This window comes from Corvus kubaryi, unplaced genomic scaffold, assembly GCF_017639235.1.
Source record: "Corvus kubaryi isolate FWS band 111438036 unplaced genomic scaffold, C.kubaryi_AGA036_p1.0 133, whole genome shotgun sequence".
Lineage (NCBI taxonomy): Eukaryota > Metazoa > Chordata > Aves > Passeriformes > Corvidae > Corvus > Corvus kubaryi.
The window spans coordinates 30,094,245-30,110,148 of record NW_024580667.1 but is presented as its reverse complement, the minus strand read 5'-3'; the positions used below and the strand labels follow the sequence as shown (position 1 = coordinate 30,110,148).

The 15,904-nt window shown below is 39.0% G+C and overlaps 2 protein-coding genes across 3 annotated transcripts in view; one reads left to right on the top strand and one right to left on the bottom strand.

Annotated features, from left to right (window-relative positions):
• Positions 1 to 4,447, bottom strand: part of LOC121670831 (cohesin subunit SA-2-like) — a 62,847-nt gene extending 58,400 nt beyond the window's left edge. The window contains exons 1-3 of one of the 2 annotated variants that reach the window (XM_042041679.1): positions 4,339 to 4,447; positions 4,056 to 4,224; positions 249 to 456 (exon numbers count right to left, since the gene is read on the bottom strand). In XM_042041679.1, the coding sequence (XP_041897613.1) occupies positions 249 to 274 (26 nt within the window). In that variant the 5' untranslated portion in view covers positions 275 to 456; positions 4,056 to 4,224; positions 4,339 to 4,447. The remainder of the gene's footprint in view (positions 1 to 248; positions 457 to 4,055; positions 4,225 to 4,338) is intronic. The other variant, XM_042041670.1, reaches the window with a different exon arrangement.
• A 39-nt stretch (positions 4,448 to 4,486) lies between these two features.
• On the top strand, positions 4,487 to 15,768 carry GTPBP6 (GTP binding protein 6 (putative)). Its single transcript, XM_042041724.1, has 10 exons — positions 4,487 to 4,876; positions 7,622 to 7,759; positions 8,185 to 8,255; positions 9,799 to 9,929; positions 10,591 to 10,661; positions 11,084 to 11,242; positions 12,575 to 12,783; positions 14,142 to 14,290; positions 14,597 to 14,749; positions 15,054 to 15,768. Exons 1-10 carry the CDS (start codon positions 4,540 to 4,542, stop codon positions 15,193 to 15,195), a joined length of 1,560 nt encoding a protein of 519 aa, XP_041897658.1. The 5' UTR covers positions 4,487 to 4,539; the 3' UTR covers positions 15,196 to 15,768.
• The last annotated feature ends 136 nt before the right edge of the window (positions 15,769 to 15,904 follow it).

The window sequence follows — 15,904 nt, the reverse complement described above, 5'->3', positions numbered from 1 at the left end:
GCCTTTGTTGACTTAAGAGCTTTGCACTATGAACCAATAACACAAGTATGCATTCACCCTGTGGGTGCCCTAAGCTAAACAAGGCAGTAACATTTGATGGGCATTTGAAGGGCAACACCTAAAATGAGAGGAATAAATTGTTTTATTTTGCTTATAAAACATGCTGAAGAAAAAAAGACACATAAAAAACTTCACTTTCATGTCATTACTAACATCATGGAGGAATAATTTTATAAAAAAAGATGCACCTTCTGGGAGATCTGAAGCCATACATTTATCTGCAATGAAACCATGCCATTTTTCATCAATCCCAATGCTAACACTGTGCTTTGCCAAAGGTCATGTTTGAGTAGACGAGCTGGATCCCACTTGTGCAGCAGGTCCAGTACTGGAAGCTGGCTGCAATGGCCTCCTTTTAAGCTACAGTGGCCAGGACATGAAGCCAGTTGACTTGTACTACAAGAAGGCATAAAAAGAAAGTAAATATGAGAGTGTACAATTACTTCTATTTTCGTGATACTACTGCAACAAGAGAGTGTACTAACACAAGTGACCACTTTACAAACAAAAAAAACAGTGTATTACACTATCAGATGCAGCCTACTCTCCAATATCCAGTGCTGGCTAACACAGATGGAGAATTAACTGTTCTATGGATGCAGAGACAGCTCAACTCCACCTAGGTTTATCAATGCCAGATAAGCATCTTCTTCCCAAGATTTTGCAAAGCAAAATCTGAGACTGAATAGCATTAGCTGCAGGACCAAGATCCTGATGTTATTTTGTTGGTAAGAGCAGAGAGAAGTTTTTATTTAAACATGTCTCTGTTTACTTTTTCGATCTATTGAGGCACTTCAAGAAGTGATGTAGAATGAGGCTTCCAAAGACTCCTATAAAAATTCTATATAAATATAAAATCGCACAAAAGTATGTAAAATTTCTAAATACAATGCTTACCTTCCCTACAGAGAAAAGTCCCATGAAAGTTAAATTCCATTAATTACTTGTTGTAGAAAAGTTCAAAATGTGCCACAGTGTTTGATAGGTGGAAGCAAGGAAAATAATTCAGGATGAACCAATCCTTATACCAGCTGTCTGGACTTCTGCATGTGGAAAGTGGGATAAACTATAGCTCCCAGATGAGTCAGCATTCTATACGGAATCATTCACAAAAGTTTTCAAATGTCTTCTTTAATTTAAAATTGTGAGCCACTGAGATTAAGTATTCCAAGTACCACCAGAGACTTCCTCGCTGAAAAGAACAAACAGCAAGGGACAGCAATACATATTGCTTTTCTGATGCCAGTTTGCTCTTCCCAGATTCTTCTACAGACCACAAAACCAAAAAGAATCCAAACATGTTTGTCAAGGAGCTGTTTCTCCTATGTGTTTAAATCCTTTCACTCTTGATTTCAAAGCAGAATGCAACACTGTGGGGCTGGACTAACAGGTACTTACTTGCACTGTTTCACTGGAACTACAACTCAGGTGCCAGCCAGCACCATAGTAACATGGGTTACCAGTTTCTGCATTGTACCTCAACATAACACTCAACACACCTTCAAAACCTTTTCCTGAATTGTTTACAAGTACTATTTAGCAACTTACTCCATCCCATAATGAAGATAAATGCACTGCATTTGATTATAGAAACTATATTTGAGTCCAAGTTGTTTTAAAACATTTAAATAATTCAAAAATCAGAACTGCTGCAGGACAGTTCCGTCAAGGACTTGTCTGATCACGTACTGCCTTTAGTATCTCTGTCTAGAACACACTTCTTTGAAGGTTTAATTCATGCCTCTCTTTCCCAAGAACATCCTGAAGGACAGCACTCTGGACAGTATCTACTGGCCTTGTGCTATTTGCTTAGTCTCTTCTGTCAGACAAAATGTACTTGTAGCAAAAGGGGCCCAACAAAGTAAGGAAATGCCTGGCATATGGAACAGCATGTTACCAAAGCTCAGCAAAATCTGCAAGAGTGGGAAGACCACAGAACTATAGTCCTCTCATGCTGGGCTACCAACACCAAATGAAACTCATCTGGGGTGAAACCTGTTAGAGTAACTGTCACACATGACACTAAACATCCATCTTAAACACTCAACAAATTTAACTAGGCACCAAATGCTAATATTAATTAGTTTCTGAACTGATTTGGTTACCAGTGCATTGCAGCACATAGCTATGCCCCGGGAAGCACTGGGCAACAACAGACAATTTAGACAAAAGTAGTTGTTTTTTAAAATCCAGATACTACTTATAGTCATGTTTCTCCTTTCTCTTCTTTTTTTTTTTTTTTTTTTTGGTAGCTTTTAATACTGTCATTTCCAGTAAGGCTATTCATAAGGCAGGCACAAGCACTTGCAGAAACTAGACCAGCACCTAGAAACTGAACCCCTTGAAACCAACTGAGCAATTAAACAGGATATTTAATGGAACTTTTATTTGCACAACTACATTTCTGTTGAAGAAACTGTTAAAAGAATTAAGACGTCCTCTTATCTTCTTAAGCAAAATAGAAACTACTCTATCTAGTTGAGGAAGACAGAGGGATCACTTCTGCAGCAATCCCTATACATAACTCCATTTAACATCTTTTCAATTACAGGAGTGCAACGGTAGGTTTGACAAATTTTGAACTAGCTGGGGTTTTTTTCCTCCCCTTGTTATTCTACACCATGTTGAGCAGTTCTGCACTCATATATTCACTGCCTCATGCACTGGAAGAAACAGGTCTTAGCCATTTAGTTTGCTTCCATCAGCAACCAGCAAGGAAGCATAAGCAGAATGTCATTTCTACTTCCACCTTTATACCCTGTTACATATGGCTCAGATATTCATTTTTACCTTGTGTTCCTGCCACAATATGGTCCTTTCACTAGCACTTGAAGTATTACTGATAAGATAAAACACTTGAAGTACAAAGGAAGCCAAGTGCCACATCTAATCCTCAGACATGATACTACTGTGATAACTTCTGAATTCAGTTTTCTTAATAAACATTTAGAACAGATTTGGTGACTCAAACTTGAAAAGAAAACTACCTCTTTACCAAGGAGGTAATATATTCCTTCTGCTGTGGGACAGGAACAATTAATCTATGTTACTGAAAGAATCCTACCTGTACATTTTTAAAATTATAAATTTCAAAACAACTGATTCATCTTTTAGAAGCAACATAAGAAGCTCCAGTAAGCAACTGCCATGTGCCTGCCTAACACTTCTGAAGCTAAAAGGCTGGTTTCAGATGAAACATACTGGAAAGGACATATGGGAAGCTACACATGTCATCATAGGCTACAACTCTCAGCTTTCATTAGAGCACAGTGAAGCAAAATATGAGAAGCAAATTGGATCAGAAGGTGACAGGATCAGCAAAGACTGGACTGCAATGAGTTCAAAGCACGCAACACTGGACATCTAAGAAGCTGCACTCTTTGAAACCAAACAAGACATACCCAAATGTTTTAACTTTACCTTTTAATCATGTATATTTATTCTAGTAGAACTTCTAATTACCATTGTCAGTGCATGACTGACAACGATATGAATACTTTAGATCATCTCAACTGATGACTGAAAAATACATTATAAAAGGAAGAAGACTTGATGGATCCCTGATAAAAAACAATATATAGAGAAGCAATGCCCCCATCAATGCCTACAGGGAGCCTACAGACTACTTAGCGCTCTTCCCCCTCAGCATCCCCAAATTCCCCACTGAATGGAGCACATGCACTCACAATTAATCAGCCTTTTTTTTTGAAGGCAGGTTCATTTCCACTGAGTGAATAAGGCACAGAAAAGCTTGTAAGACCAACGTCCCTGTCAAACAGCATTAAACACTACATTAAGAAAATGCTAAACAGTACATAAAAGGAAATAAAATGAAGATGTTAGTAAAAAAGCACAATGCACAGCAAATCCGTTTTTTCCCCTTTCCACCCAAGACGACAGACTGTAGATTGCCGCGGTATCTGCAAGGCACAAACCCAAGGGACTGCACCCTAATTTACCAATAGATTTTATAGGCAACCTGTGCCGGGTCTTACTTTTGGCTGGGAAGGTTACTGGCTGCGTTGGGCTCGGCTATCATTTCCGCTACATTATTTCAGCAGCACAAACAAGCCGACACGACCTTCTGAGGAATTTTCACCGAAATGGAGAGTGTTAAAAACTTAACAGCTCTTCGGCTTTTGCGGGCGGAACAGCGGCCGAAAACTGTCAAGAAAGGTACACAAAGAGACTAAATTCCAAGCAAACCAAAGCAGAAACAGCCCCCCTTCCTTTCCCCCGGCCGCAGGGGAGGATGAATCAGAAAGAAATTAAACCTACCGACACGGCCGCCGTCCTTCCCGGGCGCTGCCCGGCGCGGCTGGCCCGGGCCCGGCACCGGCCCGGCGTCAATCACGGCCGCGCTGGGCCCGGCAGGGGCGGGGAGCGCTGTCGCATGGGCGGGCGGCGGCGCTTCCGCAGCGGCCGGAAAGACGCGGCCGGTGACGGTCCCTCCCCGCCGCCCCGGGCCCGGCGCTGCCGATGGGGCCCGGTCGCCTCTCGTGTTCCCTGCTGTTGTGCTGCCGGCGGGCGGCGGCGGCTCTGGGCGCGCCCCGGTGCTGCTCGCTGCCCGCCCGCCCGCTCAGCGCCGCCGCTCCGCTCCGGGCCCCCGTGCGCCCGCCGGGCACGGGCGGCGGAGCGCTGTGGAACGGGGCGGCGGGAGGCGGCGGGGATGGAGAAGAAGAAGAAGTGGAGGATGAGGCTGCGCTGGAGGAGCTGCTGGGCCCGTCTCCGCTGGCCCCGCGGCCCGGCGCGCAGCGCGTTGCCATCGTGCACCCCGCGGTCAAGTGGGGCCCGCAGAAGTCGCCGCTCACCACGGGTGCGGGGCTGCGGGGGGCGGGCGGGCTCCCAGAGCGCTAGGAGTGCATCCAGGCGGTTTGGAATGGACTGCCCCGGGAGGTGGTGGAGTCACTGGCCCTGGAGGTGTTTAAGAAAAGACTGATGGTAGCAGTCAGTGCCATGGGCTATTGACATGGTGGTGTTCGGTCACGGCTTGGGCTCGATGATCTCAGAGGTCTTTTCCAACCGAATTGGTTCTGTGGCTAGGGCCGCTAGTGTGAAGTGGACCCGCTGTTAACAGCGGTGAAACCGCGAAATGCGGCTTGCAAAGTACAGGCTTGGATGGAAGGTCTCGGTCACTCTTTCCTTCTTTGACAACTTCTAAGACAAGGAGCTGTTAGTGAGTGTTGGCAGGCCTGTGCTTTGACTTGCAAATCACTCAAACTGTATTTTGGACGGCAGAACGCCTCAGTGCAGGTTGGTCAGGGAAACAGCCGGGTGTCCCCCTTATTAGCACGATGTTAATTGCCTTCAGCCATCAACCGCGCTGCCTGCCCAGGTGGGCTGGAGTCCCTTGGCCTTAGGCTTGCCCAGAAGTTGGCTGAAGAGCAGAAATACCCTTTTGTCCAGAGAAGAGAGTGCAGTGAAGATGAAGTCTTGTATAAATCCTCTCAGGGACTTACGTACTTTAATGCAGTTACTTAGTGATGCAGTCACCAATAATTAATTCCTCTGTAAGGACATTTTTTAGGACTACTATTAGATTTCTCTCAGAAATCCTTGCAACTAGCTAATATATATGCATTAATCACACACAATTAAGATACATGATGAATTTGATGCTTTCTTCAAACACTTGTCTAATTATGAAGCTGTAATAGTAAGGATTAAAGCATCTTGTAAATTAGCTTTTTATGTATAGAACCAGAATGGTTTGGCTTGGAGGGAACCTTTAAAGGGTTAAAAATCTAGTCTGACCCCCCCCCCACCCCCCACTGCCACCACCCAGGAATGAGCCAGTACATCTTCTGCTGGACCAGGTTGTTCAGACCCCCATCCAACCTGGCCTTGAGTGTTTACAGGACCACCACCTCTCCAGGCAACCTGTTCCAGTGTGTCACCACCCTCATTGTAAAAACCTTCTTCCATATATCAAATCTAAATCAAATCTCTTAGTTTAAAACCACTGCAACAGGTCCTGCTAAAAAGTCTGTCTCCATCTTTCTTATAAGCCCATTCTAAGTAGTGAAAGGCTACAAAAAGGTCTTCCCAGGAGCCTTCTCCAAGCTGGACAACCCCAACTCTCCCAGCTTTTTCCCACAGGAGAGGTTGCACCTGTCTGATCATCTTTGTGGCTGGATGCAGCACTCCAGAGGGGCAGAATTTCCTCCCTCGCCCTGTTGACCACACTGCTTTTGATGCAGCCCAGGACACATTTGGCTCTCTGGGCTGCAAGCACGCAATGCTCCGTCATGTCCAGCTTCTCATCCACCAACACCCCTGAGTCCTTCTCAGCAGGGCTGCTCTCAATCTGTCCATCCCCCAGCCTGTATGAATATACTGGGGGGTTGCCCTGACCCAGATGCAGGACCTTGCACTGATTCCTGTTGATCCTCACTAGTTTTCTGTGGGCCCACTTCTTGAGCCTGTTCATGTCCTTCTGGATGGCAAGAGGTTATATATGATACTTACTCTTTTATTCCAATTTATTATGTGATGAACCTAAATCTTGTTTAGTTTTATTAAGCTGCTAATTATAACAAATTGTCGCATTGCAGAATGAAGTTTTTAACCTTTTCAGAATTTACCTAAGTGACAATTTTACAACTGAAAAGTAGGTAAAATATGAAGGCATCTTTCTGTCTAAACATACAGAAGAATAGCAATGGTCTTTTTCCATTTATTTAGGCCCTCCAGATGAAGAGCCTGATGTCTGAACAAATGTTTTGGAATGATTGTTGAAACACCACAGACACTACAGGAAATCTCTGTATTTTACAAGAAACATAAACAATATGAGGAGAAAGTGGATCATAATTATCTTTAAAAATATATTACCTTTTGGACCAATGTAACCTATTTCATATATGTTATGTTTTGCTGTCTAGAGAAACTTGACACATTTGTTCTGAAGAGGAAAAGTTTGGCATATCAAGCCTAGATCTGCTGATCTGATATCCTCGTGTAGTGTTCATGATTTCACAAAGTCCTCAAAAATCATTGCTTTGCAATGTCAATGTTAAAAACTCAAAAGTAATTGATGAACCGGAATACAGGATTCAAATCTGCTGGTTTTAGCAAGTCACAAACCAGTTTAGGTCTGTTATGAATAAGTGGCTGGGAAGTTAGCAGCAGGATATCCCATAATTCCTAAATTATTGCTGCAAAACACCGAGGTGTTAATTGTGTGGCTTTGTGCTCATCTGAAATAACAGATTTTCCAGCTAGTTATTCATTTCACTTAGTGAGGAAAAAAAGCTTGGAGATTTCTTTCTTGACAGTACGATTAAAAATTCTTCTAAACCAACAACCACAGAAATAATATATACCAGCAGAAAGATGCTTTGTGTGATAAAATTGCATCAAACTGTTCAGTTACTCTGATTAGAGGTAAGACACTTCGCTCCTTGTGCTAGAAGTTAAAGGAAATACCCTAGCAGAGTTTCAGTGTAGCTTAGTCTTTCCATGTTGACGCATGTACTGTAGTTATTGGAGATCTGAGCGGAGTTATGATGGTACCTTGTAACCTTTATTTCTTTTTTCTATTATTGTTATGTTCCTGAAGCTGAATTACAGATTGCCGAAGCCGTTGCTCTTGTAGATACCCTTCAGAACTGGACAGTTTTAGATAAAATAATTATTCCTACAAAAAATCCCAACAAGAAGTTTGTTTTTGGCAAAGGAAACTTTCAGGTTTTGACAGGTAAGGACTGAGATCTTTCAGCACTGCATCACTCTAAATGGAAGACTTTTGCAGCCAAACTGTTCAAGGAGAGGTGTGAGAGCTGAAGAGAGGGAGAATTTTGTTTATCCATCATACAGGTTTGCAGACAAACTTGAAAGAATTTTTAAGGTTGCAAAAGCAACACAGAATAGACATAACCCCTGCTCACTGAAAATGTCTGAGGCAACTCAGTCCATAAGTTTATGTGATTGACATAAGTGACACTGATGCTGTTCTTGGTACAGTACTAAATTAGCAATTACAACTGCTCTATGAACAAAGAATATGGTGCCATTTGATGTTCTATGAGCATTCTGCTCAGTGAAAAATGGTTTATAGTCTGGGCATTTTAAAAAGAGGTTGACATTTAACACTGTATTTTGCAATCATTATCCATCTTTTAGAAAAGATTAAAAAATTGCCCCATGTGACAGCTGTCTTCTTGAATGTGGAAAGAATATCTTCACTAACAAAGGTAATTAAATATAATATCAAATCATATTCTTTGCATCAGTATTGTTTGGAAGCTATTGATGTTATGAGAAGTGGTCAGTTAAGATTCTCAATTTGCAAATGTTGCAAATATGAAGCACCAGGACTGAGTTTTGTTGGAAAGAATCATAATATCTACTGCATTTGTCCAGTTTATATATATATATATATGTATATGTTTCCAGCTCTTGTGCATGAAATTTTCCAGCAGCTTAGTATAATTTATTACAGACTCTGCTCCCACATTTTCCACTGGCCCTATTTAAAGTGTTGAAAAAGTTACTCAGTGGGGTTTTTTACAAAATGGTGGTGTTAACACAGCTTTTGTTAAGAAGAATGTCAACATTTTGGATTAGCTATGTGCTCAAGTTTCTATACTTGTAATGGATAGCATAGTTTTTTTCCTATGCTGTGGATGCTGAATTGTATTTTGAATATGAGGTGTAAATTCAGAGCAAGCTTATAGTTGAATGTTTCAAATAGTTAAACTTTCATTCCTAGCCCTTAAAAAGAAACATTGAGGGGTGCAGCACACTCCAGTATTTTAACACTGGCAGTAAAACAACTGGTACATGAACCACAGATACTCTTAGACAAGCTGAAATAAAAACTTTTTATTTCATGCATCATGCGGGGTGTAAAGTGTATGCAAACTCTGCAAGCAAACATTAATGCTTTGCTGGTAGTTTTGAATGTTTTCCCTAATTATAAAATGAAGAGATGACACATATCGCTAATAGATGGTTGTCTCAAGTGCTTCCATTTATTGATGAAAGGGAAGTTTAAAAGGCTTCATTTCAATTTCCTAGTTTTTAGGAAAATTCTTTATTTTATAGTATGAATTCTTTTAGTACTAGATTTGCTAAATTTTTTTTCTTTTCACAAATATAGATCTTAAGAGCAATTAAAGGATTGATTAAAGAAAGTGTTTGAGAACATGTATACAACAATTATTCTGAATTTTAGAGATGGCATAGGGAAACTACTGCATGCATACTTTAAGTGTCTTGCTGAATTAGAGCAAGACTGAGGGGTTTGGGTTGGTTGGGGGTTTATTAAGTATTTCATTAAAAGCTTGCTATTAAATAATTTTCCTGCATTCCTCTATTTGTTCGCAAGTTTTAGTAATCTTTCTTCTTCTCCTGTGTTATCCCTATCCTTTCCCAATCCAGTATTTCATAATTATTTTTTACAAGGATTTAACCACTGACATTCTTGATTCTGAGATACACTGTTAAGACCTGTTGCAAGAATCCATAAAGGGCAATGGGAGTATTCTCGCTGAATTTGATGGGCCAAGACATAAGTTCTACTTTCTAAGCTCTCTTTAACTCCTCTCTTTGTGGTCAACCAAATTTCGACTTTGCATGCTCATAATGATTGTCCGTCCATTGCAATAGAATCCTGAGATCCCCCGAGTTCAAGTGTCCACCAGCTGACTAACTGTACTTGCTGTGTAGGAGTTGATCTAGTGATACTGTAGGGGACAGAAGACATCTCGGTTGTTTTGTCTTACATGGCTAAAGAAAGAACTGGAAGATGCCTGGGGCGTGCAAGTCTTTGACAGATACACCGTGGTACTTCACATCTTTCGTTGTAACGCCCGGACAAAGGAAGCAAAACTGCAGGTAGCATTGGCTGAAATTCCACTTCTCAGGTACCTCAAGCTGTGCAAATCACATACTCATATCTATACATTTCAGTGACTATTTATTTACAGTAACAAAAACCAGCAATATTTACTATAAAGAAAAAATACATAGGTGTTCAGTGATTGATTAGAGCATAGAATTATTTACTATAATGTCATTATTTTAAGCTTCTGCAGTGCTGACAGGCAAAAACCAGAATATGTTCAATAATCTTACAAAATGTATTTCTCATGTAAAGGTCCCGGTCCTTTCTAAGACAGAAGATGGATTGCAAGGATCTGTAGGAATTGGATATGTGTATCCCATATATGAAATTGTTGAGTTTAATAAGGAAATCTATAAACAAGGAAGATTAATTTATATTTAAATTTTCCATATGTGGCATTGAAATGTGTACATGGCAGTGGATGTATCAGAGGTATCTTTGGCTCTCTGAAATTTCAGAATAGCAATTATAATTTACTGAGAGAGTTGTATGCTTTTTCAAGCTACAGTTGAGCCAGGAAAATCTGGATTTTTTTTCTCCAGGCTTCTTGCCATGAGCAGGTTTTATTTACAACTCAGTCATTTAGTGGTTTTATTTGTACTGTCAGAATACCACTACTCCTTCACCATTTTTAAGCATTTTAGTATAACTGGATTAAAGAAAATTGCTTCTGCTGCCAGGTCAAATCTGAAAAGTGAGGTGTCTCAGCGAGATCAGCAGAGAGGTGGTTCAAGATACATCATGGGCTCAGGTAAGGTCTAAATATTCTCATGAATTAGAGGATTTTTTTCTCCATAGCCTTTAAACAAATTCAGTTGCATCTTATTTGGAGGAGGTCAGGAGGAAAACAGTGTTTTAAGCATCTAATTAAACAAATGTACAAAAATTTATTGGAAAGTAAGTTAAATAATAAGGTTTGAGTCTGTAGTGGCTCAGTAAGTGGTCAAGGACTGACTGCTGCCACAGGGATTGTTCATAAGTGTACATGGATTTTTTAGAGTGGTTAGTGTATGTTTTATAATTACTTATTCACTTTCTTAGGCAAGAATATGTAGCTTTAGGCGCTTATTTTTAACTTCACAAGCCTTAGTGCTAACTCACTTGATTTCCAAATACATCTTTACAGTTTCCCTTGTAAACTATTCTGCCAGTTCTCCATTTGTATTTTTTCAGGTGAAACATTTCTAGAAACACAGAATCGTGTATTGAAAGAAAAAGAACTTAAAATTAGGAATGCCCTGGAGAAACTAAGGAGAAAAAGGGCTTTACTTAGAACTCAGCGCAGAAAGTGTGAGTTCCCGATGGTCTCAGTAATGGGCTATACCAACTGTGGTAAGCAAAACCTCCTGAAATCATAACACAAAAGAGCTTATATTGTCTAATTTTTAATTAGAAACTCTAGCCAGAATCTCACTTGTGTGTGAATAGGCTTCGTATTTTAATTAGTTTCTTTAATTGTGTAATGAATATTTGTCAGTTAGGATATAGTTAGGAAAGCAAATTAAGCTGCTTGGTTTTTTCAGTCCGGAGAAATGCCTAGCACCTATTGTGCCAAAAAGATTTTATATACAGTGCTGAAGAGTGCACTGTTAATGCCCCTTTATATGAATCTCTACGGCTTGATCAGAATGGGTACAGAAAAGCACATGGGAATTTAGATCACCATGGAGGCTTGAGGCACAGGAAGACAATTGAAAGTTGGCTATTGATCTGAGAAACCTGCTTAAGGAGCACTGCAGCTTTTCATGGATTATGTGTAGCATTCTGAGATGTGTTCATAGGAGAATCTAAATAAAGCTAAAGGGGGTTTTTCTGCTTTTTTTGGTTTGGTTTGATTTGGTTTTTTAGCTTACACAAGTGAATTCTTACACAAGGCATAAATAGAGTTTGGACTAGACACTTTTTTCAGGTTGCATTATCTTAAGACAATTTCATTTTCTTGTTCAACTCCTTTGAAAAACCTACCTTGTACTAATTTTGTAACTTGTATACTCAAAGGTTTGGATTATACTGTATATTTTTCTTAAATGTCATACTTCCATACTTTTAAAACTGAAGATTCAAATATAAAGATTTTGTATAGACATAATTGAAATACTTAAATTAGCCTATATACTGAGCACTTCAGTGATAAAATATGTGAAATATTCATTGAGTCAAATAAATGTCTCTAGTATTATGTTCATGAGGAAATGCCCAATAAAGGCCTCAGCCTAATAAGGTATATATTATTAGTGCTTCTGTTTATTTTTTTATTTAGCAAGTAAATTATTTTATTTGACAGCAGAAGCACTGGGGAGTGTGTAAGTGCATGCTTCCTAAATGCTGTCATGGCAGTGCTCTTGAGAGAGTCTTACAGCTGAGAGATGTGGGTAGGTCACTTTGCAGGTCAAATCAGTCTTTGATCATCTTGTGATTTCACAGCACAGCTGTAGATACCAGTAGGTGATGACATACATGATCTTAAACTGAATTCCAGGTTATAAAATGTAAGACTGTCTTTGGATTTCTTACCATCATATAAAAAACTGATCACAAGCTACAATTAAACGACTAAAATAGATGTGAAGATATATGTTACATCATACATTTCACCTGAGCCTTGCAAATTAAATTTTACTTGGAACAAGCCATTAAAATCTTGTCCTTTTTTTATTTAATTAGGGAAAACTACTTTGATCAAAGCCTTGACTGGGGAAGCAGGACTTCAACCCAGGGATCAGCTGTTTGCCACTCTGGATATTACAGCCCATGCTGGCTATCTGCCCTCACATATGGCAGTTATTTATGTTGACACCATTGGGTTTCTGACTGATCTTCCACATAATCTGGTTGAGTCCTTTTCAGCTACCCTAGAAGAAGTGGCTTACTCAGTAAGTAGTCGACTATAAAAATTGAGAAATAAAATTAATTTCCTTTTAGATAATCCTCACCCCTTCAAAACAGGAGAAGTTAATTGACATGTTGTTCTTAGCAAAGTATCTGGCTGACTATAGTAATCTCCTAAGATAATGATGTAAGTATCTTAAAATAAACCAATTTTCTTATACTTTAATTATGCAGAACATACAGATATTAAGAGATTTCAGAAGGGCGTATTGGGAGTATATGTGTCCTCCTCCATGATACTTAAACCAGATAAACCGGATTTTTCTGATTAAATATCTGAACAGTGCATCCAAGTCAGTCAAAGCTAGCTTTCCTGGGAGTTAAAAATGAAATGGAGCCTCTGAAATGATCTGATTTTTACTTAAGGTTTCCTGTAGAACCACAAGTGGGTGATTGTGATGTGATGCAGGCAGCATGTAATAAATATAAAGGTACTTTTCCAATTATTTTCTCATTAAAGTTATTTTCCTGTGTTATAACGAAGTGTAAAGCTGCATAGATACACACAGATATTTAAACAAAAATCCTTTATCATAAAAGGTAATGAAATTCAGTGGTAGCTAGGTGCCAGAATGCTGCTAAAGATCAGACTTCACCATGTAATAGCAGGGCTTTCAAAAGCTGGCTGAAACCATCCTGTTTGTCACTTACTTTGAAGTGTTAAATGAAAGGCAAGAAATTTACTTCTAATTATTTTTCAAAAGTTTAAAGCAATGTCTTGAGCAAAGATGATGAAACAATTTGAATGCAAATGTTGAGTTTGGTTGCTTGGTTTTTATCATGGCAAACGTGTATACACTTGAAACTGGTAACTTTTGTATTAAGCTTTTTAAGTGAAGCACCAGTAATAGTATCCTGGGAGCTAAGCATAAGGATAATCTTCTATATTTTGAATGTAAAAACAGAATTACAAGTTACATGGGGGGTTTTCCTTTTGTTTTTGAAAGTTTAGCAGCTATTACTCTTCTGAAAGTTTTTTTTAGAGACCACTCTTCTTAATCTCCAGTGTTTTTGAAGCCTTATTGTTACAAAGCCTTGGCTTTGAAAAAAAATGGATCAATTATTTGAAATCTGATTCTGTAGCTAGCTTGATTGACAACATTTGCTTCAGGTTTGTTGGAGGCAGTTTGTGCTCACTAGCAGTGAAAGACTAAGCTGCTACAGATTTTCTTCCATCATGACCTAAGAAACAGTAGTACTGTTTTAGTAGTTAATTTTACAGTGCTAATCTGCCAGTGTATTATCCAATAGAGAGGAAAGTATTTTACATGAATTAGCAATGCAAAAATGGTATACAATCTCTACAGCCTGGTAACAGGTGTTGTATATTGATCTTTGCTAGGATCTGATCGTTCATGTGAGGGATATTACTCATCCAGAAACCATCCTCCAGAAAGCAACTGTTCTGTCAGTTCTGAGAAATCTTAATCTTCCTAGCCACTTACTGGACTCAATGGTAGAAGTTCATAACAAAGTGGATTTGATAGAAAGGTAAGCAAGAGATGCTAAGTGTACTTAAACATTTCTTATGTTCTGGAAGCTTTTTAATTCTTAGTCTAGAAAAGAGATCGCACGCTTCAGAATATATTTAATAGCATTTCTCAATATTCTACATATGTAACTGTGGTCTGAAAATGAATTATCTTTTAATTACCAAAGAAATCACTTGAGTCATACAAGAAGTGGACTCTGTAGAAGGTGTCATTATAAAATAACTCAGTTAAATTGTCCATGCTTGGAATATTATCACAATCTAATCTTCATTAATAAATGTGCTAGCAATTAATTTTCTTTCAGGTATAAACCCACTGAAGAAAATGCTTTAGCTATTTCTGCTCTGCATGGGCATGGTTTAGAAGAACTGAAACAAGAAATAGAGAAAAAAATACTGACAGCAACAGGGAAGATGATTCTAACAGTTAACATCAACTTAGAGGGACCTCAGCTAAGGTAAATAATTCTGAATTGTATTAAGGACTTGGAGAAATATTAAACACTTAATCATGCATGTCTTAAACTTTTCAATTCATATCATACTGATTTGAATCTGCACTAAGAATAACAGAGATAATTATCAATGTTTTGTGACCTGTTGACAAAAAATAGCCCTACTAGATACACTGGAGAAGTGAAGCAAAGCACTTCATCTTTTAAAATATTATCTGGATAGGAGCCTTTTGACCTAGACCAAGGTTCACATTTTGTGCAGCGTGTCATACCTTTAAGATACCTTAATATGCTTTTACATTTACAGTTGGCTCTATAAAGAAGCAACAGTTCAGGAGGTGGAAGTCATGCCTGAAGATGGCACAGCCAGGGTGAAGGTGATAATCGGCAGTTCTGCTTTTGGCAGATACAAAAACCTCTTTCCCAACAGTCAGATTTTCATGTCATGAAACTGCATCCTGTTCCAGGAGAAGAAACTGATCTCCTCAAGATGATGTGAAATGAAGTGAAGGACCTGTTGGTCTCACTGCTGAACAGTTTGTTTTTCTTTCCCACTTGATGTTTTTGGCGCATTTTAGAAATGGACGCTGTTTCAGAAAATTTCCATATGGAAACAGTAAAAGTTTTGAGCTTAATTTTGTCAGCAAGTACCAGGACAGCACTCAGTTTTTTATGTTAAACCTGTTGTTGGGTATAAGCTGTGGACCTCAAACACATGGAATGGCATCTGACTTAACCTTCAAAAAAGTACCAAGTTTCTTGTATCATATAAATAAAGATTTTTACTGCCTTTTTCAGAAGAAAATAGTATTTATTATAGTTAAGGTGTTTCAGATGGTCTTTGGAAAATGAAAGTTAGTGAACAAAAGGTAGTTGGTTGTATATAAATAATGAAGGTAAGTATGTGCTCAAGCAGAATGCATGAATGTAAGTAAAATAACTGCCATGTCTTATTGCAGTGAAGAAAAAAAAAATCATAATTAAGGCATTGAATAAAGTTAGCTGTGAACATCTTTTACCCATACAGTTTCCTTGCCTACACTTAATTTATCCACAGTGCCTATTACTATGTCAGTTCTTGGAGAAAACATTTAAGGTACAGCAAACCTTTTCACAGAGGAAAAGAAAAGGAAAAAAACCCACAACCACAACAGATCC

What these genes read in the sequence shown, in the direction of transcription:
- GTPBP6 (XM_042041724.1), top strand. Translation starts at nt 4,540, where the DNA reads ATGGGGCCCGGTCGCCTCTCGTGTTCCCTGCTGTTGTGCTGCCGGCGG. An exon ending in GCTGAAATTCCACTTCTCAG is followed by an intron (nt 9,930 to 10,590) that starts GTACCTCAAGCT and finishes TTCTGCTGCCAG; the next exon opens with GTCAAATCTGAAAAGTGAGG. An exon ending in AAAGTGGATTTGATAGAAAG is followed by an intron (nt 14,291 to 14,596) that starts GTAAGCAAGAGA and finishes ATTTTCTTTCAG; the next exon opens with GTATAAACCCACTGAAGAAA.